The following is a 27,498-nucleotide window of genomic DNA, read 5'->3' as shown; positions in this document are numbered from 1 at the left end:
CAAAAGTAAATGAACAAACGAAACTTCACAAGAGCAACAAGAGATTTGAAGCTCATGCAGACACGCTCTGTGATTGGCTGAATGTTAGTTCACTCAAATCTACAAAGTAACAAATCAGAGAACACTGTACATGACGCACTGCGCTGTTGCTCGCCGGAGCTCGCCTCCGTCTCTCATTAAATGTATGACTTCTGGCCACTTTGATGCTTGGTGGCCTTGTGAACGCACAGTAAAAGTGGGGGGGTCGTGACCCCCCCGTTCTCCCCGGTTGCTACGCCCCTGCTTGGGTCTGCTGCAAGTGCAAAGAGATCTCTCCAATATCTCTCTTTATTTTATCTGTTTGTCATGTTTCCTGAGATACACACATATTTTTATTAAATGTTCTCATAAATGAGTTTTTGTGAAACATAATGCTTACTCTGTGCTTTTACCCAGGAAATTTGATGATGGCAAATGTGTGTTAAAGTGGAAAAGCTTTTATTTTTACAGAAAAACAAAGTTTGAGAAAGGTTTTTGGAATTATGGGTGTCAGAACCATTATGTGTGAGTGGGACAAGACCCAACCCCTTTTTATGACCAATGATATCACTTTTTTTCTAATTTAATGCATATGTCTATTCACTTGTCAGAGCAGTGTCACTCAAATCCATTCCACTCCATTCTGGGTTTTACCTACAGCCTTGACTTCCACACTGCTGCTTCCTCAAATCCATTCCACTTGTCTCATGTAGAGTCTATATTAATTAAACTCCATTTTATAAAATGCACTCTGGGCTGCGACAGAACAAGGTAAACAAAGTTTTTAGGCTATAAAAATAATTGCTTAATTAAACGATACCAGAACACAAGAAAATGACATCTACTCCAGTAAATGTTTTGGACCCACCCACATTTTTTTCCGATGCCCATGTTTGTAATACATAAATGTATTTATTAAAATTTAGAGAGATAAGAGATAGAAATAATAATATCTCTTCATTTCATATCTTTCCACTTTCCACAAAAATTATGTAGTGGCACTAGCAACACCTTGGTCATGGGTCTGATTGATCCGTGTGAGCCGGCGTCATTACTGGAAGCTAGTTATACAGTTTTGCATCGATTACCCGCAGAAGACCTTAATAACTCTTTAGAGACATGTGGATGCCTCTGTCAAGGATTAATGCACTTTTTAGGGGTTTAAAGTCAGAAGTTGTTCCCTGATCCCTGTTTACTACCGATATAAAGCTTAGAAACAGTGGCGGAGTGGCAATCAGGAGAGTCTGGACTTTTTCCGGTGGGCCGGTAGTGTTTTGAGGCCGCAAGGGTTGGTCTGATAATAGCCGGGCTTTCAGTCTTTTGTCATGCACTCCCGCCACACATTGTATTTCTCACGCAGAAAAACTATTTAGCATATATTTAATATGCTGTAGCGCTCAAAATGCATCTGTCCACACCATTCTCTCGATCAAGCCCGTCTCCCCTGGAGTTCTAGTTCGAGCATGCCATTTATCAGCCAATCAAAAAAAAAGAGGCTACACAATAGCCAATCAGAAAATAGCACTGTTGTATCTGGGTAAGATTTAATGCAACAACCAATAAAAAAAGCATATCCTCGCACACCCACAAAGGAATGGAGCCCTGAGCATCACTTTTTTTATCAAATAGTAAGTCTGATCTCCTGTTTTAATGTTACAACAAATGCACTTGTTTTACACAAACAATGACAACTTGACTGCTGTTTGAGAATGTCTCCCAGATAATCAGCATCAGTTTTTCATGAGTGTTTGTAAGTTAGCCAACAGTTTTACAGCCTGTTCACTGACAACACCTGCTCAGAACATGTAGTCTAGGCCTCGTTGTATTTTCGTTTTCACGTGATGACCGACATTTTGTCACATTAAACATCTCTCTCCAAAAAGGCTTAATAATTTTATAAGCAACATTGCAACCAAATGCTTTAGCTTATCTAAAACTAGGAACTGTTGTTGACTTCAAGATCTTTTAAATAATAATTATTACACTTGGTATTTCATGTTGTTGTGCAGTAATTTTATTGTAAATTTAGATTTCAGCATTTGCTTATTTATAGGGAACCATTTTTTTTTTTCATTTTTTTTTTGACCACGGAGGGCTGGCGGTCTACAAAATTTCCCGGTAGATTTTTGGGTCCCACTCCGCCCCTGCTTGGAAGAGCAATGTTCTCGTTTGAAAGATGATGGACATGTGTATCACGGATTGCTTTAGGGTGAGCAAATCATGCGGTAAATGTAATATTTCGCTCTCGCTTTAACACCTGGTTCTTATTTCCTCTTTCATAGAAAATTTCCTATTTAATTTCCCATATTTATTGCCAAACATCCTAAAATGTTTCCACTGCTAGGGGATTTCAGCAAGGAAACATGTAAAAACATGTTGACAAATACAGATTTAAAACGGAAGTCTACGCAGAAAAGCACAGTGATTACCCAACAGACATACTGGAAAATGCATAGCTGGTTTTCATTTTTTTTTTTTATAATTTAATTACACAATTATTTTCTGTGTTAAACAACATCTACCACACATACTTTGAATGTTACTTTATTTTTAGCTAATGTGCAAAAATATTCACAGTTAAAATATTTTATTATCAGGAACTGCAACATGAGACAACAACGCACGTTTGCTTGTCACACACATGGATGCGCAGAAAAATCAAAGGATTAAAATGTAAAAGATTATTATTGAATCTCTTGGACATAAATGAGGACCGACTACGAGGCGTTAGAAGGTGTAAAGAGCTGCTTCACCTGTAGCCTGGTAAGTAATTAAATCTTTTTATGTGTGTATGTATGCCATCTATTTTTTCCCACAGTTTTATTTTATATGATGACTTTGTACCTGTGGATATGCTGAGATGAAAACCTTTTCAAATGCTTTTCAAAACCCTCACGGCGCTGTCCGGGTGCTGAAACGTTTCGGCTCTCCACACGTTGTAAAATCTTTATCTCCTGTTTGTTACAAATAAAATATTTTTAGAGCACAATCCTTTTCTTGCATATTTGTAAACTATTCTTTCAGATTACACATCATGCAGGCTGTCCATACATTTACAGCAATTAAAAGCCTGCTAATTTTACTTCCATGACTGAAAGAAAACAACTTTTAAAGGTTTTAATACCAAAAAATAACAATTTCAATACAAATGAAAACATTGCATTTTTAAATATCAATCTTAGGGATGGTTTATTGCACGTTACTCCCAAAAAACACCCATTACTCATTACAAAAATAGGAATTACCCTTTTAGACCATGTGCTTGGCGCACAAATAATTTTACCCATCGTTAAATTAGCAAAAAAGGATTCGGACACACCCATTTAGACCGTGCACTTTAGACAATGAGCTTAGATCATTAAAATAGGGCCCTTAATGTTGTTTTCCTTGTTCATCAGAATTAGACGCATATCAATTTCTGCATTTGTAAATGAAGTTTAAACTAAAGGTGGATATTGTTTATATATCTACCTATAACAGAAAGATATCCACAAATTTATCCATCCATGAAACTTCATCTACTTGTAGCCTATTCTTTTATTATCCATTACTGCATATAAATATATTTATTTGAAAGGGCTGCAATTAAAAGAAAAAATGTCATGATTTTCAGTTATTTCCCCTGATATTGTATTAACAGTTATCATTTTGATTAATAGTATTAATAGTTGCTGACATGTTTCAAAATAGTATTGTGTTTCAGGTACCAAGACCTTGATTAAAATAATATAAGGTTGGATTTGATGACTACACACCCAACTTAGAAATTTAAGAAAAAAAACATGTCATGTTTTCAAAACATTCTTTGTTCAATATCTTAACCAAAACTTTTCACAAATTCCCAGGAGATCATCTTCTGACATTAAGAGAAAAAGCACAGATTGCTCAGCCCTGTATAAATGTGTTACAATTAACCCTGCATTGCTGTGTTTAATATATTTTAATAAATAAATAAGTACATTATTTTCCCTAAATGCCTGAATAGTGTAATAAAATACAGGTGGTTTAAATAAAAAATCATATACCAATGCATGTCATCATAGCAAAATTATACCCCAATATAAAATTTAATTCCCCAATATATTAAATTTCATCATCTATTGGTCGTATTTGGGGGGAATGGACAAATGAGCAAAACAATCGTATGGGTTGGAGGATAGGTTGTTTTTTATTACAATTTATACATTGGATAAAACAATCTGAGGTGAGCTATGTTAAAGTGTTTAAAGAAGGGCTGTAGACTTTCACAACCAATCAAAAATAACACCAGAAAATTTCAGTATTTTTCTGTTTTTATTGACTGAACGAATGACTCATGGGACTGCTTCTGTCCGGAGTGGACAATCTGACTGACCCAACTACACATGTGATAACATTAAAAAGCAAAATTATTTACATGCAATATGTAGATGTTGTTTCCAGTGGTTCGCAGAATACAGTTCCCCTATTTCCCCTGTGTTCAGCGTCATGTGTTATTCCACAGCTCCCGTTTCAGAAAAAATCTGTCTCTGCCTTCGCAAAATACGCAGAAGCCACAAAAAGGTCAGGCACACAGTGTCTATTAAGCAGCTTTTATTTTTCGAGTACATTCTTTGCTGAGCTGATTACTGTATGTGTAATGGACATTACAAGCACAACTTCAAATCCATTTGACATTTTGTTTGTGCATAATCTAAAATCCTTGTATATTATTTCATGACAAAATATATACATTATAGCAGATACAGACAGTTTGTTAGCACTTAACAGAATAAATTGCTTTCATTAGTCAAAAAACTATTTAATGATGAATTAGTTTACATTAGTTACATTAAAGATACTTCAGTTTCTTACATGCAATCATAAATTTCATAACAATAACCACAATGAAGCAAACACAGCATATGCATACTTTAAGAGGAAGTATGCTATGCTTCTGGCACATGTCTAAAGAAAGTGCTGTTCATCTTCATTTCCCATCTGAGAAAAAAAATAGTACACACGTTTTTTTTAGATTAGAAATGTTTGTACAACTAAGCTGTGGCATCATTAGTGACTTACCACTGACGTTTAAGTTTTCTGAGCTCCTGCACCTTTTTCTTTACCCAGCAAAGTTCATCATCATCTTCTGGTTAAACTCCATGTTGTGGAGCTGCAGATATCTTATGGCCTGTTGCAATGCAAAGTTAAAGATGCTCACTTGTGCTCTCGCAGACCCTGTTTATTTGATCAAAACAGGAACACTTCTGCATGATACTTAGTCTAAAAACAGCTTAACCCTTGTGTGGTGTTCGTATTTTTGTTACTTAGACGATGTTTGTGGGTCTGGTGGACCCAGAGCATTATTAGTATCTTAAACCAATGCATTCATACAAATTTATGTAATATTGTTTACAGATGTTAACTTTAGCCTTATTGCAAGTAATATAGACAGAATTTATGGTTAATATTGGTCATTTACCACTGGTAGAGGACTATTTATAAACTAAAGTGCCATTTGTTTTTGTGGTAATATGAAATAAAAGAAGAAAATTCTATTCTGATCCAGATATTGGGGAAAAAATCATATTTATCTTAAATAAGTATAAATGAAACAAAGTTTTTCATCACTGTTGATGTTTAATTATTTGAACTTTTTGAAATTGTACACATTTGTGTCAGTCTACACAGCACAGGCCCCAAACTGAACAGATGCCGTATCATAAGACATCATCCACACTAAACACATAACCTGTTCATGCCAAAACTAGACTTACTTTCTTAAATAATTTTGCTCATGAAGAAAATACATCTTGATTTAAGAATTTTTAGATATTTCTACTAAAAACAGGACAAAAATACTAAGTAAGAAAGTCAAATTTTCAAGAAAAAAAATCTTAGTATTTTTGTCTTGTTTTCAGTAAAAATATCTAAAAGTTCTTAAATTAAGATGCTTTTTTCTTGATGAGTAAAAATCTAGTTTTTAGACCAAATTAAGTGATTTTGTGCATAAAACAAGCAAAAAATCTGCCAAAGGGGTAAGCAATTTTTTCCCGAATTTAGTGTTTAAGAAAAAAATTCAAGATTTTTTTGCTTACCCCATTGGCAGATTTTTTTTGCTTGTTTTATGCACAAAATCACTTACATTTGGTATTTATGGTCTAAAAACTAGACTTATTTTCTTATGTCATTTTGCTCATAAAGAAATAGATGCGTTTCTTTATGAGCAAAATGACATAAGAAAATAAATAAAAATACTAAGAATTTTTTTTCTTGAAAATAATTTTTTGCAGTGTACGACTTGTTTTTTGTGGTCCAGGGTCACATATGTTGCGTTGTGTGCTTATAGTGTGTTTTCTTTTACATATGTTATGAATTTCATTGTAATCATTGACTTAACATGCTGCTGTTTTCTACAGTATAGTGTATTGGCGCTGTTCAGTTGAGTTGGTGGACTGTTACATGTGCAGTCGACATTGTTGAGGGATTTATGCTGAGTATTTTTTGTGTTGATGACCGGCCTACGCTATGCCCATTTTTGATGCGCCGTTATTCAATATTTTTCTGTCCTGCTGTAATGTTTTTTCATCTGATCTTTTGTCCCCACCACTTTTCAACACAAACTGACGCCCCTGAATATACCAAATAAACATGATTACTACTCTTTTACTACAATAAAACTATGGATTTTTTATAATGGTAAAATTTAGAATGGTTCCTGTTAGACAGAAGGTAAAGTGTTTGGGACAGTAGGTACAGACAAATGTTCATGCACGGCATATAACATGTTGTATCCTTGCGGCATTACAGCAAAAGCAAAAGGAGAAAACTCTGATATGCATCCATCACATATGTACAGACATATATACAAACACACTCATGCACTCACATGAGTCCCAGGTAGGAGAAAAACAGAGTGAAGTTACATAGCACATTCAATTTTTACAATTTTATTAACCCCGGGTCCAGTGGACCCGAACACCACATATGTAATATAAATGTGTAGGGGGGGTGTACAGTGTACATTAATTATAAAGTTGTTTATTTTTATGTTCTTCATAGAAAATGAGCCAAGGCCAATGAATCTGAGGTTGAAACAACAATTAATTGCATAATTTTTCTTTCAGTAAACATTCAAAACGGGTCCCACAGACCCGAACACCACACAAGGGTTAATGATCTTTCCGTGCAAAGATAATCTTTAAGGTTAGTTACAAAACAACAACTTTATTTTACTTTATTTGTTTAAAATTACATAAATAATATGATATGATTTTTTTCCAAATTAGAAGTAATAGATTTGGTGGCATTACTGATGACTGACCTCAGCTACAATTGGTCTCTTTAACCTGTGATTGTTAATAAATGTTTTTATGATAAATGGCTTTACATAAAACAAAAACAAAAAGAAAGTGCTTCTGTTATACAATCATATCTCTGTGTTCATGAACATCATATTAGACTGAATATTTGGAGTGAGATGTAGAGATTTTATACTAAAATAAAAGTCATTCAAAACAAAAGTCATCTGTACATCACTCACAGAAGACAAACTCCAATTCAAACAGAAGAGCTTACTGACCTACACAGAAGGATAAAACCTGTAGATACACAAAGCTGGTGATTGTTGCAGGTTAAGTGAAAACAGACACAATGAATAGCATAAGGCCTAGGAGGGTTGTGTTGTTAGGGCATCTGTGGTCCCTAAACTCTGTCTTGTCTGATTAAATCAGAAACCTGCATGATGGGTGAAAATAGATGCTTATGATATCTATTTTATTATCCTTTTGTAGCTGAAGATACTTCTAGATTTGATTCTGCAGTGCACACATCAAATAAATTCAACTCAACATTATAACACATTATCAAATGAAGCAGAGTGACATCTCATTTACATTAGATGCAGATTAGGTCCATTGAATGTCAAAGTAAAGACAAGCACAACTTTATTACCAATCATCATTTATTTATTTGAACACAATTTTTACAGGTTCAGACAGTAATGCGTTACTAATACAGATACAGATAAAAATATAGCTGCAAGCAGCAATTGCGGGGCCAAGCACCTTCAGCGCAAAGAACACCCAAAGCACAGCACCCAACATACAACGCAACAATCACCCAAGGCGCAATGAGCACCCCAGGTGCAACAAGCACACAAGGCGCAGCAATCACAGAGCAGAACCATCGCAGTGCAGAGCAACAACGGCAAACACGGCAAAAATAGAACATATGTGAACTACAGAGAGGTTGGGAAGAATTGGTGAGAGAGAGAACAAAACTTTAATAGAAGAACTAAATAAATGCCTCTTGCGGGATTCAAACCCAAGAACTCAGAATCTTTATGCATGTGATTTACTAGATGCGCCACTCAGTTGACATGGTTCAAGTGGCAGCAAAAAAGAGCTTACAGATACACGCATTGACATATGGCAATCACTGAAGGTGCAAATATCATGGGATTCGAACCCATGACCTCAGAATCTCATGGCATGTGATTTACTAGATGAGCAACTCAGTTAACACAGCTCAAGGGGCAGCAAAAAAATAGCTTAGGTGCTGCAAGGATTGACATATGCCAATCAACACAGATGCAGAACTGACAGTGCAGAGCAGAACTAACAGAAATACAATGTATATGAGAATCAAAAAGCTCAAGTTGGATTGAAGACAAGAAGATCATTCTGTATAGTAATGCTACAGTCACATTAATTTACTATGACAAATAGACAACGTCACAGGCACGGTCAACTTTGGAGTGGTATTTCTAAGAAAGAGAACAGAATATCAAAAATCATATCTGTGCGGATTGCTCCAAACATTATACGAGCAGTACCTGGCATAAAATATGCAAAATTTGTAAAAGAAGTAGCGAAAAAATCATCTACTATATGCTTTACAATAACACATGAACAGAATGTTGGAAAATGACAAACGAGGTATCGTTGCAATCGGCATAAACCAGTGAATACAATTTCACAAAGAAATTAATATCAGACAAAGTATTCAGAAGTTATAAGCAGTTCCATAAGAACTGTTATAGTTTATAACCCCTAGGTGGCGCTGTACTCTGACTTCCCAGGTACCTTCAGGACATCATGTCGAAGCTCCTTACTAATTTTTGCGCGGATATGTCCAATAGTTCAAAAAATATAACAATTTATGTCAAATATCAAAATGGCGGACAGGCGGTTCGGTCAAACCCGGCATAATACACATCGACAGATGCGGCATGAGGTAAGCAATCCATAGATCATAATTTTCTGAAAAACAGTTCAGAAGTTATGGGCAAAAATAGCCTATTTTCATATCTCATGACCCATAGGTGGCGCTGTCACCAAATTTGGCATGAATCTCGTCAATCTCGTTAAGTTTGCGCATTTATTACTTTTGAACAAAGATAAATATCAAAATTCTGTTCGGTCATTTCTGTGCGGCTCACTCCAAAGTTCACCTGTGCCAAATTTCATAACAATTGAACCAAATTTGAAGGAGGAGTAGCGAATAAACAGAATACAGTACATTTCAAAATGGCCGCTACTGTAATGGGTGGAGTTTTACTGTAAGGCATTAAAGACAATAAGCATGAGGAGAGCAATCACGTGTACTAAGTAGAATTTTCATAGATCAAGCGGATCAGAAGTTATAACCATTTGAACATTGAATATTTGCACTGCTGGTGGCGCTATAGAGTTAGTGCTAGAGACCCCATTTTTGGCCACTTGACTTTTCAGGACCACCTCTACAACTGTGCCAAATTTCATCATTTTCCTATGTACGGTTCATAGGGCCGTCATAGACTCCCATTGGGGATGAAGAATAATAATACTGACAATAACAATAGGTGCCTCAGCACCTTCGGTGCTTGGCCCCTAATAATAAGAAACAGATACAGAAGATGGCATGTGAGTGGTTTATATCTGAAATAGCTTGAGATCCATTTAAATATATGTATTTTTTGGAAAACCATATAAAATGTTGATGAATTATGTTTTGACATATTTTATACAATAATGAACTACATTATATTAAATAAAATAATGCATAGCATTTTTAAACATACTTTAAAATGGGCCATCTGGAACAGTCAAAGACACTTTAGCTTTTTACTTTAGAGGACGTTTTTATCAGAGGTGGAGAGACAGTGCTGTTAATCTTCATCAGCGCTGTTGATCTTCTGTCTGAGAAAAAAATGAGAACAGTTCAGCATTATTATATCAGAAATATTTTATTTTTGTACAACTAAACTGTGGCATTATTGCAGGCTACTTTTCATCAGTGACTTACTCCTTAAGTTGAAGTTTTTTGAGCTCTTGGACCTTCTGCTTCACCCAGCTCTGCTTCCAGTGGCTGCAATGCGCACCCTCATTTGTGAAGAAACTGTGTGCCAAAACAAGTAGAAGATTTTAGGATCAGCTTGTTCTTGACAAATAGTGATGATAGAGGAAAGAGTAAATAGATATTGTTTTCCAAACAGAGTACTTACATGACTGCATTCACACAAGGACCATTTCGCTTCTGAAGTTTGAATCCTGTTATAGGTGATGTGATTTCTGTGGTGGAGACGGATGTGCAGCAATCAAGAGGTACATCAAGCTTGATTGTTTTTTGATCTGGTTATGAACAGAGGAGTAAGTGACATTACATACTGAAATTCCACACGTTAAGATACAAAACAAGCATTTTATTAAAAAAAAAAATCAGTAAAACTTACTCGTCCCTATGATCATCACTGACATGATAACAGCAATGACAGCAAAGTTCATCATCATCTTCTGGTTACACTTCATGTTGTTGAGCTGCAGATGTTTTTGGGGTCTGTTGTCAATACAAAGTTAGAGATTCTCACTTGTGCTCTCACAGACCCTGTTTATTTGAGCAAAACAGGAACACTTCTGCATGACGTGTAGAAACATATTTAGCTTACTCTGGATATTTAATGGTGCAATTGTGTGCTTAAGGAACAAGGAACAAAACTTCTGTCAGGAAGCTGTTTGTTTTTAACAGAAATGAAAGTTTGATTATAAATCAATCACAGATATTGTGCTTTACAATTAATGAATGAGTTTAAGCAAAGCTGGAGAGTTTCCTCCATTTAAAACATACCTCTTTTTATATACACTTTACTAAACCTTAATCATGCATTGTTTATTATTGATGACAATTTATCAATTTTTCATGCTGTTCCCTTCGCTTTAACACTATTCTTACCTTTACACCTAAACTAAAAACACATTGCAAAAACAAAGTCTAACTTAAAATTCCATTTAGAAATTTACATGCAAAGAGAATCTTTAAGGTTAGTTACCTTTCTGCAGAATATAAAATGTAAATAATATTTTTCAAAGCAAGGCCTAAAATAAGCAGGCACATTCTTCCAGTTCCTCACTTATGAAATAAATAATATGATTCACGAAAGCTGCAATTATGCTTTTTCAAATTATAAGTAATATGACTGTCCTCAGCTACCATTGGTATTTTTAACCTGTGATTGTTTATAAATGTTATTATGATAACAAAAGCTTTACATAAATCTATTATACACAATGTATATCTCTGTGTTTATGAACATCATATTAGACTCATTATTTGGAGCGAGATTTGATACTTTAAACTAAGGGGCTGCATTGGGTTGAGACTCCCGCGGGACCCAGCGCAAATCCCCCCGGAGTGGGCGGTTTCACCTTTGCTGCGGGCGGGAGTGAGCGGTCAGAACATTTTGCAGGAGACCCAAAAGGTAGAGCAGTTGTGGTAAAGAAACACATAGTCAAGAAGAGATGCGCTAATAGGGCATCTGTCGCTCCTCTTGTCTGCTTCAATCAAAAGCTTAGCTAAAGAGTGACGATGGGACGGTGGTGCTGATGATATCTGGAGGATGTTTAGGGACAGTGTTGTTGATCTTCATGCCCTTCCTAAGAAAAAAATGAGAATAATTCAGCATTATTATATCAGAAATATCTTTTTTTTGTACAACTATACTGTGGCTTTATTGCGGGTTACATTTCATTACTTACATCTGAAGTTCGGACCTTTTGTTTCACCCAGTTCTGCTTCTAGTGGCTGCACCGCAAACCCTCAGTTGTGAAGAAACTGTGCACCAAAACAAGTGGAAGATTTTAAGATCAGATTTTTGTTGAAAAATTACAATAATATTAAAAAGAGAAAATATATATTGTTGTCCAAAGAGAATACTTACACGACTGCTTTTACACAAGGAGGATTTCGCTCTTGAAGGTAGAATCCTGTTATAGGTGATGTGATTTTCTTGGTGGAGACGAATTTGCAGCAGTCATGACTCTTAATGTCTCCTCCTGATTATGAATTGAGAACTGAGTGACATTCCACACTGTAATTTAGATACAAAACAAGCATTTCATCTCAAACCAAAAAAACGATAAAACTTACTTGTGCCCATAATCATCACTTACATGATAACAGCAATGACAGCAAACTTCATCATCATCATCTTCTGGTTGAACTGCATGTTGTTGAGCTGCAGATGTCTTGGTGTCTGTGGTCAATGCAAAGTTAAAGATGCTCACTTACTGACACCTTAAGCTCCCACTGACAGATTTACAGATTTTCATGATAAGTTCCAATACATTTTTCAAGAGAAATTCTTGCTCAGTCTGTTATGTAGATTTCTTCTAGGAATTGATGATGCAACTGTATCTTAAAGAACAAAAGAAAAAGTACCATCCAGACAGGGAAGGATTTCATTTACAACACGTTTTATGATTGGTGTTGTGAAATGTCTGACTTATGGAAAGTGGAATCAGAGATGTTACATTACAGTTTAATTTGTCATGTTTTAGCCAGAATTTTGTGCTCCATTGTCTATTAGGAAATAAATCTTTGTTTATATATATGTGACCTAGTCTGTAATTTAGCTAATTTTTTTTAAGATGAATCTATGAAAATATAACCTTGATATCTTTATTGATATCGACCAAGTACAATAAACACACATTGAGCCCTATCTTGCACCCAGCGCAATTGACTTTGTCAGTGACGCATGTATCATTCGTATTTTGCACCGGCGCACAGCGGGTTTTTCCCTCCACAGACGCACGTTGGCAAACTAGGGAATGAACTTGCGCTCCCTGGGTGGTTCAGCGCAAAAAAGGAGGCGTGTTCCGGCGCAAACCATCCCTGATGCTATTTTGCAGTTTCAAAAAACAATTGCGCCACTGACAAGAAAAACTAGTCTAAAGTCAGTGGCGCGTTGCGCGTGGATAATTATGCTATTTTAAGGGCGCATGCTTGATCATAATGTATAGCGTGCACAACGCGCACACACTTTGCTTACCTAATCTACACAGATGCAACAGTTATTTTTGCAAATCATAAATTGATAAAAAAAAAATATTAACACATGAGATAAGGGAAATCATAGTGGTGAGCATTGTGGTGATAGTTTTTATTTATTGTGTGGCTGCGTTAAAAAATTCTCATGCAAATAACGATTAAAATATTTTCATAAGTTTGTTGTGTGGCTGTATTACGTTTATTTGATGTAAATAATAATTAAAATGTTTTCATAAGAAACCTTAATGTATATGAACTTGATTCGTAAGTGTACTTTGGGGTTGGACCTTGCTTGCATTTCTTGGGTCCGATTTCAAAGCCCCCAAACCCTTTCAGCGGTGAGGGTGGACGCAGCGATGTCCTCTGCTGGCATCAGGTCCTGAGGCAGATCCACATCCCGTTACACGGCGTGCCTGATTTATGCTGGCAAGCTTGGGATTCCCCTGTCTCCTGAAATTATTGTAGCGCTTGGCACAATGATGGGGATGCCAGCTGATGAGACAATTGTGGCTATTTCCTCTCACGCCTGTTTAACCTACGCTGATTTGGGCGGGTTTCTCCTATCCCCATACAAAACAACTTCTCTGTCTTTGACTGCTCTTACAAGAACGTCGGTCTCCTCGGCTGTGAACCGCTCCTGGCGTGCGCCTGGTAAATCCGTCATAATAATAGCAACCCGCCATGGAACTTGCGCCCTTGCGTTTAAAGGGAATATTGGATAGCTTCTGATTGGTTTATTTGACGTTACGCCCAAACCACACCTATGAATAATGAACCTACTTCAGACAAACCCCTTATTGATTTGCACCTGGCGCAAGAGTTATTTCTCCCACCGGGAAAATAGCAACAGCGCCCAAGATCCGCCCACAAAGTCACTTGCGCATTGCGCTTCGCACTTGCGTTTCAGATCATTAAAATAGGGCCCATAACCTATTTTCATCATTTTTATGGTTATGACTTATATAAAAAAACGTTTATGGGACTTTTAGTCTGGATTTCACAGAAAGTGTCACATCCAGAGCTTAAACTGAACGTTCCTGAAGCTTAAAGGACAAGTTCGGTATTTTAGACTTAAAGCCCTGTTTTCAGATTGTTTATGGTGAAATAGAATGGTTTTGACTGAAATTTCGACATTTGCGGCTGCCCTGAGAATTTTCGCGTGATTGTGTTTCCCCTCACACCTCTACAATGGGTCTACAGGTGCACTGGAACAATCCTTCCTAAAATGCATTAAACTTTCGTTTACAAAGACGTGAAACTCACCGAGTGGTCAGGGGTGTTCACTGATATGCTCACACAAAAATCGCTGCAAAAGACGCATTCCAACAGGTTTTATCTTAGTTTTTGTCCAACTCCATTGACTAGTATTAGATGTCCTGTGAGGTATGGTATTACTCCGCGCCGGGAACTTTGTTTCTATTCTTGCAATTGGCAATGGCGGATTAGCGCCACCACCTGGGCTGGAGTGTTTATTATTCAAGCTCTCAGCTGAAGAATGTACGGGTGTGAGGCGTTTGGAAAAATAGGTCCACAAGTTAACAACGAATGCTAAAACAGCTGTTGGAAAGCACCTTTTGTAGTGATTTTTGTGTGAGCATATCAGTGAACACCCCTGACCACTCGGTGAGTTTCACGTCTTTGTAAACGAAAGTTTAATGCATTTTAGGAAGGATTGTTCCAGTGCACCATTAAACTCATTGTAGAGGTGTGAGATGAAACACAAACACGCGAAAATTCTCAGGGCAGCCGAAAATTTCGAAATTTCAGTCGAAACCATTCTATTTCACCATAAACAATCTGAAAACAGGGCTTTAAGTCTAAAATACCGAACTTGTCATTTAACTGAGAGCCAAGACAAAGAGTTTGATTCCCAGGGAAATGTACATGGCAACAAAATGTATAATTTGAATGTTGTGTAAGTGGCTTTGAATAAAAGTTAGCAAAATGTAGAAATAAAATAATCAGTGAATAGATAAAAATGAGCAGCATGTTGGCCCGACAATTGTTTCTTATGGCTACAGAGAAGCTGTTGAGAAAGAGGGAATGATGTAATCTACTTACACATGAAAGTGAAAGATCGTTTTAAAGACAATTATAATGTATATATCATTTTTACACTTTCTCTTTTTTTACAGTTATGCTGTTCCAACAAATTAAGACCAGTTGTGTGCGGTGACCACTCTTCAGGGGATGCACGAATGCTAAACATGTACAGTAGCCTGTCATGTGTGTGGCTCATCATGTCAAAATATGTGTTTGCCACATCATGTTAACCTATGTTCATCACATATCATGTCAAAATACAGTATGTGCCTGCTTCAGACATGCTAAAGGGGTTTCTGATAAAAGAGACGCTCGCGTTTGCTAGATACTCGTTTAATTTCATGTGTAATCAGTTGTGTGTTAAGTGAGTGTCTTGCGAGTATTTTGTGAATGTGAGCATCTCTTTTATCATAAACCCTTTCGAATCACCAAACAAATTATCTTTGCATTATGTTTTTGGATATTTATAGGTATATGTATGAATTGTTTATTAAAATAATTGTTTGATATAATAATTTTATATTTTTTTTATTTAAAATGTATTTTTTAAGTTTAACAATGGGCCAAATATGTTCCCAAATTCTGAACAGTATGCAGTATAAATTGTATAAACATCTAATAAATAAATAACTGGTACTCATTAAAAAGAGGATGTGGTGCTTCATCTGTTTGGATTTTTAGACTTCAGTGGGAAAATGATACAGCATTCTTGGAAACTTCTGCATCTGAAAAGCCTACAGTAAATTCTCACATGCATTATGCCTAAAATAAATGCAGTAACACTTTACAATAAGATTGTATTTTTTAACAATTAGTTAATGCATCAAGTTACATGAACTAACAATGAACAATACTTCTAATACTTATTAATCTTACTTCATGTTATTTTCATCACTTACTGTACTAATACATTTTTTTAATCAATCATTGAAACTGTTATCATTAGTTGCACCATGAACTAACATGAGTAAATGTATTGACATGAATAAACATTAACAAAGAACATTTTTCATTATTTGTAGTTGTTAATGCATACACTAATGTTTACTAATACAACCTTATTGAAAAAGTGTTATCATAAATGCTTTTTATATTATATTGCTATCTAATGATTAGGATGAAAACAGCGCTCATTTAGCCAGAATTCATGAGATTTTGACCATAGCTGTATCCCTTCTAGCCACAACCCAAGAAGTTGCACAAGCCTAATTGTCCCAGCAAGACCAGCATATGTTGTGTTTTGGTGGTATGCTGGTGACCACCAGTGAGACCAGCACAAAACCAGCATGGGAATTATGCTGGTCTATGCAGTTTTTTCAGCAGGGACAGATAAAACAAACAATAGCTATGTCGTATTCTGTGTTTAGGCTAACATTCTCTTGACCTTTTCATTGGTTTAAACTTTAAAGGAACCATCAGATATGTTGCTATATTTCTGCTTTTTTTTAACAGTACGTGTGGTATTAGATTAAAATAAGCCTGCTATAAAAAAATTGTATTTCCCCTTTAAAAGAGTGGCAGCTTATAATAATAATAACATACTTAAGAGTGCGATACAGATCCAAAAGGTTTGCCCAGCGCAAGACCATTAAGGAGAGGATTGCAGTAGTCCAGCCTAAACATTACAAGGGTCTGAATCAGGAGTTGTGGGACCATATTTTCCTAATAGTGTATATCGCAAATCGGCATGACTGCATTGACTTGCGATCCTAAGGATTACTCCAAAGATTCTGGCAGTTTTGGATGAATCCTCTTTATATCTTCAGATTAATCACTGGATTTGCACACTTTTGCATGATTTTTTTCCTTGAGACACAACTTCTGCTAATTCCTCTGGATATTTAATGGTGCAACTTTGTGGTAAAAAAACAGAGGAAATGAACAACCCTCCTGTTAGCAAGGTTTATTTTCACAGAGAAAATGTAATGATGTATTAAGTCATGTGACATGCATAATGTCTTGGCCACTGAATGATAAATTATTTTGGGTTAAATTCCCAGAAAACACACGTACAATACTGTTAAAATGTATATAGTACTTAAATTAACTGTACTTCAGTTTGCAAATCGTAAATAAAAATATTTACAGCAAGGTTTGTATAATGCAAAGGATAAACATGAGGATGCAATGAGGGTCAAAAACTAGACCACTCTTACTGATAAGCCAGGTGGCTCTTGCTACAAAAGTGTCAGGCACTTCAAATTTATTAACTGCTTTATTTAAGCACAACTCTCAGTACACATTTGTGCATAATCTAAAGTCCTCACATATACATTATAGGAAAAGACAGTTTGTGAGCACTTCATAGTATAATAGTTTTATTAGTCATAAAATCATTTGATGTTTAATGCATTATTTACATTAAAGATACTTGAGTTTCTTGCATGCAATCATACATTTTATAACATTGACTACGTTTACATGTATACCAAGATAACCTCTTCACTTAGGTTTGCGTTTTTATTTTCTGATTATTTGCTAATGACTGTGCTTATTATTCACAGATAGCCCAATAAAGAGCACAAATGATGTCCACGAGTGCTTTAAGTGGGCCGGTACGCGCCGGAACTCAAATATAGCTCTTGAGCGTACCCCCACCTTTCCGTGCGCCCAGAACATGCTTTTAGTGTACCAGAAAGCTCATTTGCACATCTGTTTAAATCAGAGGTTTATTTAATCCTTTGGCTGTGCTTAATCCATTAGGCTCAATTACTTATTTGCCAAAAGTTTTAAGTTTAAGGTGAATAATGGAGTTACTGTAGATTATACAAAAGTTACTGCAGTTAACATGAGATCTTTTGTTTCATTAACAGACAGAAAATCAGATGTGAGATGTTTATAAACTTTGAAGAATCCAGTCTCAAGAAAAGCTACTGAAACACATCAAAAGATCTTCTTTATAAAAACGGGATAGTGGAGATTCAATGCATAGATCAAACTGAAAGAGGAAAAAGCATGTCATGGGAACATCTGGACTAAACGTCGTCTTCATTGTCCTGCAACATTAAAGAGCAATTATGTCTTAAAATTTTATAATACTTTAATGAAATGTATACAGCTTGAATATTAAAACAATCCATACATTAAAGGGGACAGAGAATGAAAAAACATTTTTACCTTGTTTTTGTTGAATAATGGTAGTCTACCCACATTCACAAACATACAAAAAGTGCCACTGCAACTACTCACATTATGTGACCAGTCACGGAAAGTAGAGACACAAGTCGGATATGGGGCATTTTGAGTTATTCACAGTATAACTCAAAAAAGTGCAGTTTCTAAGCTTTGCAACGATGTGTAACTTGGAAATCTGATAATATTTGGAGAAGTTGTGGCCATTTGAATATAACACATTCAAGAAAGAGAATGCCGAGAAAATTAAGAAAGAAAAGTTAACACTTTTCCCTGCCTGGAGAGACAATAGGGCTCATTTACATCTCATTTAGCTAAGCCATACCCCCTGTAAAACCGTTTTGAGATACAGATGTTCTAGCATCATATGTAATATTTTGTGACAAAAGTCTGGATGACAACATGCAAAAATAAACAGGACTTTTACCTTTGTGGGGATCACAAGTCGAATCCAGTCTGTTTCAGATGTGTGAATCATCCAATGACCATTTTTGTCCACAAATGCGTATAATCCGTGAAATATAGATAGTTTATTGTTTACATCAGATTTCACATGACCGTCTGGTAATAGAATATAATATACAATCTGAGGACTACTTACATCGTAACATGTAAGGGTATATGAGATTACACTCCGGTAATTTTTGTTCTGTTAAACACATTAACCCGCCTTCAAATTTTGTATTTAAAATAGGGAGGTAGTATAATAGATAATCTACACAACGGCATCAAAAACGTGAAGCTCACTCGTTCCTCCATCGGCCAATGACTTCATGGAAAATATTGATAGACAAAACATGTAGCCAATTATATAACGAATTAAACAATCTCTGTGTGACTTTTTGTGTGTTTAACTTCATGCTGCGCTGCAAGAACTAACAGACAGATGACATCAAAGTACCGCGAGAGCGAGTCGAATAAAACTACTCTGTAAGATTTCTTGAAGAGCTCTCGCAGTACTTTGACGTCATCCGACTGCGGGGCAGCATAAAGTCAGTGACGCGGCTGACGTACGATGCGGCTGACTGTTATCTGTTCCGCCCCAGCTTCTTTTATTTTTCTTTTGTTTTGTGCGCCCGAGCTTCGTTAACAGTCTGGGGAGACGCACGCTATAGGTTTGAAAAAAAAACTTAGCAAACATGTCTGAGGAAGAGGGCAGCCTCGTCACTACAGTCACGTGACTTCACGCTCGAGCCGGAAGAGAAGACAATGCTGAATAAAGTCGTAATTCTTGCTATTTTTTGACCAAAATGTATTTTCGATGCTTCAACACATTCTAACTGACCCACTGATGTCACTTGGACTACAAATTTATAATGGAGGGGACAGAAAGCTCTCGGACTAAATCTAACGTTAAAACAACTTAAACTGTGTTCCGAAGATGAACGGAGGTCTTCCGAGGTTAGAACGACATAAGGGTAAGTCATTAATGACATTATTTTCATTTTTGGGCGAACTATCCTTATTTAGTAGTCACGCTGTTCCCTTTGGGGGCGGAGGCGAAAACACAAGCTTATACAGTATGTAAATATAAACACAGGCAATGACGCCCCCCTCTGCACGCTAGAATCTTCGGAAAAACAAGCCGATTTCAACCGCAAAATGTACGCCTTTAAATAAACAAAAACTGCTATCTCAAACATTCAGAGGCTTCTTCTTGATCTCAACTAACAGATTCTGCAACAAAACGAAAATCAAAATCTTTCGTTATCTTGAAACTTGTGCTGCCGACTTGTGTCACTGGTTTCCGTGACGGGTCACATATATATTTACAAACACATACACTATATACACAATATAATCCATACAATATATTTATTGAATTATCTTCCTCACCTTGTGTAGTCAAAACAGTTCTCCCACAGGAATCTTTTACATTGTCTGCAGAGTGCAGGAATATCCAGGGCCTGCAAAATCCAAAAATGTCACATATTTTACACAAATGAAATGTGCAACACATTTACTCCCAAAATATGTAATATCCATTTATTAACTTAGAATTCAAAGTTTTCGCGACATTTCGCAAGGTTTTGGGCGAAAGTCTCACGATTTACATCCAGATTGTAATGCATGGTGGGATATGCTTAGCCTTGAATACCACTCAGAAGCGGTATTCGAGATAGGCCCTGTCCCAAATGGCACACTGTGGACTTGTGGACTTCCTCAGAGTCCAAACTTTGATGACATAATTTATTGCAGACTTTAGGGACCCTTAATGCGAGTCCACAGATTGTCGATTGTAACACCGAAAAAAGAAGTTGCCTATCAGTGTGAACTCCTCCAATCCATCAACTTATTGGTCTGATAGCTCTTTCACAAGGACTTCTGGGCTGGTAAAGTGCGTGAAGCCTGCACGACAGGAAGCACGACGTGACAAATTCCCGAAGTAAATGCTTAGTTTTATTTATGACCAAGCAAGCACTCGCAATACGGCTAATAGAAATTACAAATGGATTTGCAACGGTCGCTTTGTCACGCCCAGTTTAGAGAGTTTCTCGCTGTGTGGCACAGTAATGTGAAAAGATGTTAGACATAGTGTTCTAATAAAAAAAAGAAGAATAGAAAATAACAGCGAGGAATCGATTCGAAAGAATCGAACAATAAATCAAGAATCGAACAGCCCTACTTATTGAGATGAACTACATCACATTAAATAAAATAATGCATAGCATTTTAAAAACTTTAAAATGGGCCATGTTATCACTTTAAAGCGCTGCCTATCTGGAACAATCAAAGACACTTTAGCTTCGTACTTTAGAGGAAGTTTTCATCATAGGTGTAGAGACAGTGCTGGTGATCTTCATCAGAGGTTTAGAGACAGTGCTGGTGATCTTCATCAGAGGTGTAGAGACAGTGGGGGTGATCTTCATCAGAGGTGTAGAGACAGTGGGGGTGATCTTCATCAGAGGTTTAGAGACAGTGCTGGTGATCTTCTGTCTGAGAAAAAATTAGAACAATTCAGCATTATTATATCCAAAATATCTTATTTTTGTACAACTAAACTGTGGCATCACTGTAGGCTACATTTCATCAGAGACTTCCAGCTGAAGTTTTCTGAACTCCTGGATCTTCTGCTTCACCCAGTTCGGCTTCCAGTGGCTGCACCACCTACCCTCAGCTGTGTAGAAACTGTGTGCCAAAAAGTTTTAGATTTTAGGATCAGCTTGTAGTTAAACAATAGCGATGATAGAGGAAAGAGAAAATAGATATTGTTTTCCAAACAGAGTACTTACATGACTGCATCCACACAAGGACCATTTCGCGTTTGAAGTCTGAATCCTGTTATAGGTGATGTGATTTCTTTGGTGGAGACGGATGTGCAGCATCGATTTAAGCAGATTCGTCCATCTGGTAATGAATAAAGAGTTGAGATTAGATTCCTTACAAAAAATCAAATTCCAAACACATGCATTTTGCTGTAAAACAAAAATCAGTAAAACTTACTTGTGCCCATGATCATCACTGACAGCAAAGTTCATCATCATCATCTGGTTGAACTTCATGTTGTGGAGCTGCAGATATCTTAGGGTCTGTTGCAATGCAAAGTTAGAGATTCTCACTTGTGCTCTCGCAGACCCTGTTTATTTGATCAAAACAGGAACACTTCTGCATGACACTTAGTCCAAAAACATCTTTGCTTCGTGATTTTCCCGGATATTTAATGGTGCAATTGTGTGCTTAAGAAACAAGGAACAACACTTCTGTCAGTGAGTGGTTTGCTTTTAACAGAAAATAAAGTGTGATTATAGCTCAATCACAGATTTTGTGCTTAACAATTAATGAGTGCTTTCACCACAGTAATCTTAAAAAAAAAAACTATTTAAAATAGTTTAAAACTAAACCTTAACCCTGCATTGTTTAACTTTGTTTTAGGGCTGCATAACAACTAATTGTTTGCAGAATACATTTTTGTTTTGTTCATATAGTGTGTACTGTGTATAATAGTTATGCATATATAAATACACACACATGCATATGTAATTTTAAGGGAAAAAATATTTATATATAGAAATTATGAATAAATATAAAAATGTATATACACATGGAAATGTTTCTTAAATATATACATGTATGTGTGTGTATTTATATATGCATAATTATTATACACAGTACACACACATATATGATGTAAACAAAAGCTTTTTTCTGCAAATTATTAGTTGTTATGCAGCCCTACTTTGTTTATAACTGATAACAACTTATTAGTATTAAAATTAGTCTCTTTCATACTGTTCACTTTCAACTTTAACACTTTCCTTACCTGAACTAAAAACAAATTGAAAACATAAAAACAAAGTCTGACTGAAAATCCCCTTTTCAAATTTGTCTAACTTAAAAACAAACTATTATGCAAAGATCATCTTTAAGGTTATTTACAAAACAACAACTATATTTTACTTGTTAAATATTACATATATAATATGATTTTTTTTCAAATAATAAGTAATAGATTTGGTGGCATTACTGATGACTGACCTCCACTACAAACGGTCTCTTTAACCTGTGATTGTTTATAAATGTTATTATGATCAAAAGCTTTACATAAAACAAAACAATGAAAGTGCTTCTATTTAACAAAAAGTATATTTCTGTGTTTATGAACATCATATTTGACTGAATATTTCAAGTGAGATGTAGAGATTTGATACTTAAATTGCAAGTCATTCAAAAAACATCACTCACAGAAGACAAAGACCAATTCAAAGAGAAGAGCTGCTGAAATACACAGAAAGATAAAACCTGAAGGTTATGTGAAAACAGGCACAATGAATAGCATCAGGCCTAGGAGGGTTGTGTTGTTAGTGCATCTGTGGTCCCTCATCATCTCTGACATGTCTGCTTAAATCAGAAACATGCATGATGGGTGACAATAGGTGCTAATGATATCTATTTTATTATCCTTTTGTAGCTGAAGATAATTCGAGATCTGATTCTGCAGTGCACACATCAAATAAGTTCAACTCAACATTACAACACATTATCAAATGAAACAAAGTGAAATCAGATCATATTTACATTATTCAGATTAGGTCCAGTGAATGTCAAAGTAAAGACAAGGACAACTTTATTTCCATCATTTTATTTATTTGAACACAATTTTTACAGGTTCAGTAATGCGTTACTAATACAGATACAGATAAAATTAGAAAGAGATACACAACAGATATATATATACTTTAAAATGGGCCATCTGGAACAATCAAAAACACAAGGAAATTTTCATCAGAGGTGTAGAGACAGTGCTGTTGATCTTTATGCCTGCCTAAAAAAAAATGAGAAGCAGCATTATTATATCAGAAATATTTTATTTTTGTACAACTAATCTGTGGCATCATTGTAGGCTACATTTCATCAGTGACTTACCACTGAAGTTGAAGTTTTCTGAGCTCCTGGATCTTCTGCTTCACCCAGCTCTGCTTCCAGTGGCTGCACCACGCACCCTCATCTGTGTAGAAACTGTGCATCAAAACAAGATGAAAATTTTAGGATCAGCTTGATGTTGAAAAATAGTGATGATAGAGGAAAGAGTAAATAGATATTGTTTTCCAAACAGAGTACTAACATGACTGCATTCACACAAGGAGGATCTCGCTTTTGAAATCTGAATCCTGTTATAGGTGATGTGATTTTTTTGGTGGAGACGGATGTGCAGCATGCATTAGATACACCAGGCTTGATTAGATCTTGATCTGGTTATGAACAGAGGAGTGAGTGACATTGCATACTGAAATTCCAAGCTATAAGATATAAAACAAGCATGTTATCTTAAAAAAAATCAGTAAAACTTACTTGTGCCCATGATCATCACTGACATGATAACAGCAATAATACTAAAGTTCATCATCATCTTCTGATTAAACACTTTATGTTGTTGAGCTGCAGATGTTTTATGGTCTGTTGCAAAGTTAGAGATTCTCACTTGTGCTCTCACAGAACTTGTTTATTTGATCAAAACAAGAACACTTCTGCATGACGTACAGAAACATATTTTGCTTACTCTGGATATTTAACTGTGCAATTGTGTGCTTAAGGAACAAGGAACAAAACTTGTCAGTCACTTGTTACTGTCAGCGAGCGGTTTGTTTTTAACAGAAAAGAAAGTTTGTTTATAGATCAATCACAGATATTGTGCTTTACAATTGATGAATGAGTGTAAACAAAGCTGGGGATTTGCCTCCTTTTAAAACATACATCTTTTATATACACCTGACTAAACCTTAACCATGCATTGTTTATTATTGATGACAATTTATAAATTTTTCATGCAGTTCACTTCCAGCTTTAACACTATTCTTACCTTTACACCTAAACAAAAAAAAATTGCAAACTTAAAATCCCATTTAGAAATGTACATGAACAGAGTCTCTTTAAGGTTAGTTACCTTTATGCAGAATATAAAAAATAAACATTATTTTTCAAAACAAGGCCTAAAATAAGCAGGCACGTTCTTCCAGTTCCTCACTAATGAAATAAATAATATGATTCACGAAAGCTGGCAATTATGCTTTTCAAATTATAAGTAATATGACTGTCCTCAGCTACCATTGGTATTTTTATCCTGTGATTGTTTATTATTGTTATTATGATAACAAAAGCTTTACATAAATCTGTTATACACAATGTATATCTCTGTGTTTATGAACATCATATTAGACTCATTATGTGGAGCGAGATGTGGAGATTTGATACTAAAACTGCAAGAAAGTCACTCACAAAAGACAAAGCCAAATTCAAAGAGAAGAACTTACTGAACTACACAGAAAGATAAAACCTGAAAATGCTCAAAGCTGGAAGTTGTTGCAGGTTGAGTGAAAACAGACACAATGAAGCATCAGGCCTATGAGAGATGTGTTGTTAAGTGGTCCCTCATCTCTGTCTTGTTTGCTCAAATCAGAAGTCTGTATGATGGGCGACAATAGATGGGACGGTGGTGCTGAAAGAGTAACATTATACTATTCATAATCAGATGCAGATAAAGTAATTTATCAGTTTCATCAGTACATGACAGTTTACAGAATAACAAAAAACAAACAACCTGAAGATACTCCTATACGCTACGAAGGTTATGGCAAAGCTTCAGACCTAGAAGAGATGCACTAATAGGGCATCTGTCGCTCCTCCTGTCTGCTCCAATCAGAAGCTTAGCTAAAGTGTGACAATGGGACAGTGGTGCTGATGATATCTGGAGGATGTTTATTATCCTGTTGTAGCTGATGATAATTCTAGATCTGATTCTGTAGTGCACAAATCAATCATAACATTATAACTCATTAACAAACTACATGAAGTAGAGTGACATCATCTTCACATTAGATGCAGATTAGGTCCAGTGAATGTCAAAGTAAAGACAAGCACAACTTTATTTTCCTTTTATCATTTTATTTATTTGAACACAATTTTTACAGGTTCTGCACTAAATTCTCACATAATATTATACAGATATATAATACAGATACAGAATAGATGGCTCCAATTATTGGAGATACATTTAAATATTTTTAAGTAAATGTTGATGAATAAATAAATTAGGTTCTGACATATTTAATACAATAATGAACTTCATAACATTGAATAAAATACAGTTAAGCATACATAGGATTTTTAAACATACTTTTAAACAGGGCATGATATTATTTTTAGAGCAATGCCTCTCTGGAACAATCAAATACAGTTTAGCTTTATATTTTAGAGGACGTTTTCATCAGAGGTTTAGAAACAGTGTTGTTGATCTTCATGCCCTCCCTAAGATACAAATGAGAACAGTTCAGCATTATTATATCAGAAATATCTTATTTTTGTACAACTAAACTGGCATAATTGTAGGCCATTTCATTAGTGACTTACCACTGAAGTTTTTTGAGTTCCTGGACCTTTTGCTTCACCCAGCTTTCCTTCCAGTGGCTGCAATGCACATTCTCAGCTGTGTAGAAACTGTGCGCCAAAACAAATAGAAGATTTTAGGATCAGCATGTTGTTGAAAAATTACAATAATATTAAAAAGAGAAAACAGAGTACTTACATGACTGCATTCACACAAGGAGGATCTCGCTTTTGAAGTCTGAATCCTGTTATAGGTGATTTGATTTCTTTGGTGGAGACGGATGTGCAACATTTATCACCAACCTTTATTTCTCCATCTGTTTATGAATGGAGGAGTGAGTGAAATTCCACACTGTAATTTAGATACAAAACAAGCATTTTATCTCAAACAAAAAACGATAAAACTTACTTGTGCCCAGGATCATCACTGACATGATAACAGCAATGACAGCAAACTTCATCATCATCATCTTCTGGATGAACTGCATGTTGTGGAGCTCCTGATGTTTTGGTGTCTGTGGTCAATGCAAAGTTAGAGATGCTCACTTACTGACACCTTATGCTCCCACTAACCTCTCTTTATATCATTAAAAGAGGAACTTTAACACCAGATTTACATGATAAGTTCCAATACATTTTTCTAGAGAAATTCTTGCTCAGTCTGTTATGTAGATTTCTTCTAGGAATTGATGATGCAACTGTATCTTAAAGAACAAAAGAAAAAGTACCATCCAGACAGGGAAGAATTTCATTTACAACACGTTTTATGATTGGTGTTGTGAAATGTCTGACTTAAATATGAACTCTGAATTAGAGATGTTACATTACAGTTTAATTTGTCAAATATTTGCTTCATTGTCTATAAGGAAATACTGTGTTTATATTTTATATGAGCTAGTCTGTAAAAACCCAGCTACATTTTTTTAGATTTACTATATAAAATCATCCTAGATCATTCTATAAAAAAAACCTTGATATCTTTATTGATATCGACCAAGTACAACAAACACACATGACCTATTTTCACCAATTTTATGTTTATGACTTTTTTGATTGCTCTAATATAAAAATAAGTTTATGGGACTTTTAGTCTGGATTTCAGTGTCACATCCAGAGCTTTTACTGATCATTTCCATGCTTAACTGAGAGCCAAGACAAAGAGTTTGATTCCTGGGAAATGCACAGGCTTACAAAATGTATAATTTGAATGTAGTGTAA

General features: G+C 35.6%; 1 protein-coding gene and 1 long non-coding RNA gene across 4 annotated transcripts in view; both read right to left on the bottom strand.

Moving 5' to 3' along the window:
* LOC135747192 (uncharacterized) overlaps positions 1–2,973 on the bottom strand; it is a 40,998-nt gene extending 38,025 nt beyond the window's left edge. Inside the window, exon 1 of the long non-coding RNA XR_010531736.2 lies at positions 2,863–2,973. This is a non-coding gene — a long non-coding RNA (uncharacterized lncRNA). The remainder of the gene's footprint in view (positions 1–2,862) is intronic.
* A 14,655-nt stretch (positions 2,974–17,628) lies between these two features.
* On the bottom strand, positions 17,629–26,800 carry LOC135748790 (uncharacterized). 3 transcript variants are annotated; one of them, XM_065267082.2, is made up of 6 exons: positions 26,690–26,800; positions 21,693–21,807; positions 21,484–21,588; positions 21,213–21,396; positions 20,296–20,366; positions 17,629–18,323 (listed from the first exon to the last, which is right to left on the bottom strand). In XM_065267082.2, the coding sequence occupies exons 1-6, from the start codon at positions 26,766–26,768 to the stop codon at positions 18,188–18,190; spliced, it is 690 nt and encodes a 229-aa protein (XP_065123154.1). In that variant the 5' UTR covers positions 26,769–26,800; the 3' UTR covers positions 17,629–18,187. The 3 variants fall into 3 exon arrangements, with proteins under 3 accessions (XP_065123154.1, XP_065123169.1, XP_065123177.1); XM_065267097.2 differs by lacking the exon at positions 26,690–26,800 and adding an exon at positions 24,250–24,336; XM_065267105.2 differs by lacking the exon at positions 26,690–26,800 and adding an exon at positions 21,904–22,072.
* Between the last annotated feature and the right edge of the window lie 698 nt (positions 26,801–27,498).

This window comes from Paramisgurnus dabryanus, chromosome 6, assembly GCF_030506205.2.
Source record: "Paramisgurnus dabryanus chromosome 6, PD_genome_1.1, whole genome shotgun sequence".
NCBI classification, from domain to species: domain Eukaryota; kingdom Metazoa; phylum Chordata; class Actinopteri; order Cypriniformes; family Cobitidae; genus Paramisgurnus; species Paramisgurnus dabryanus.
Note: the sequence above shows the minus strand (reverse complement) of the source record. Positions and strands in the feature narration are given on the sequence as shown.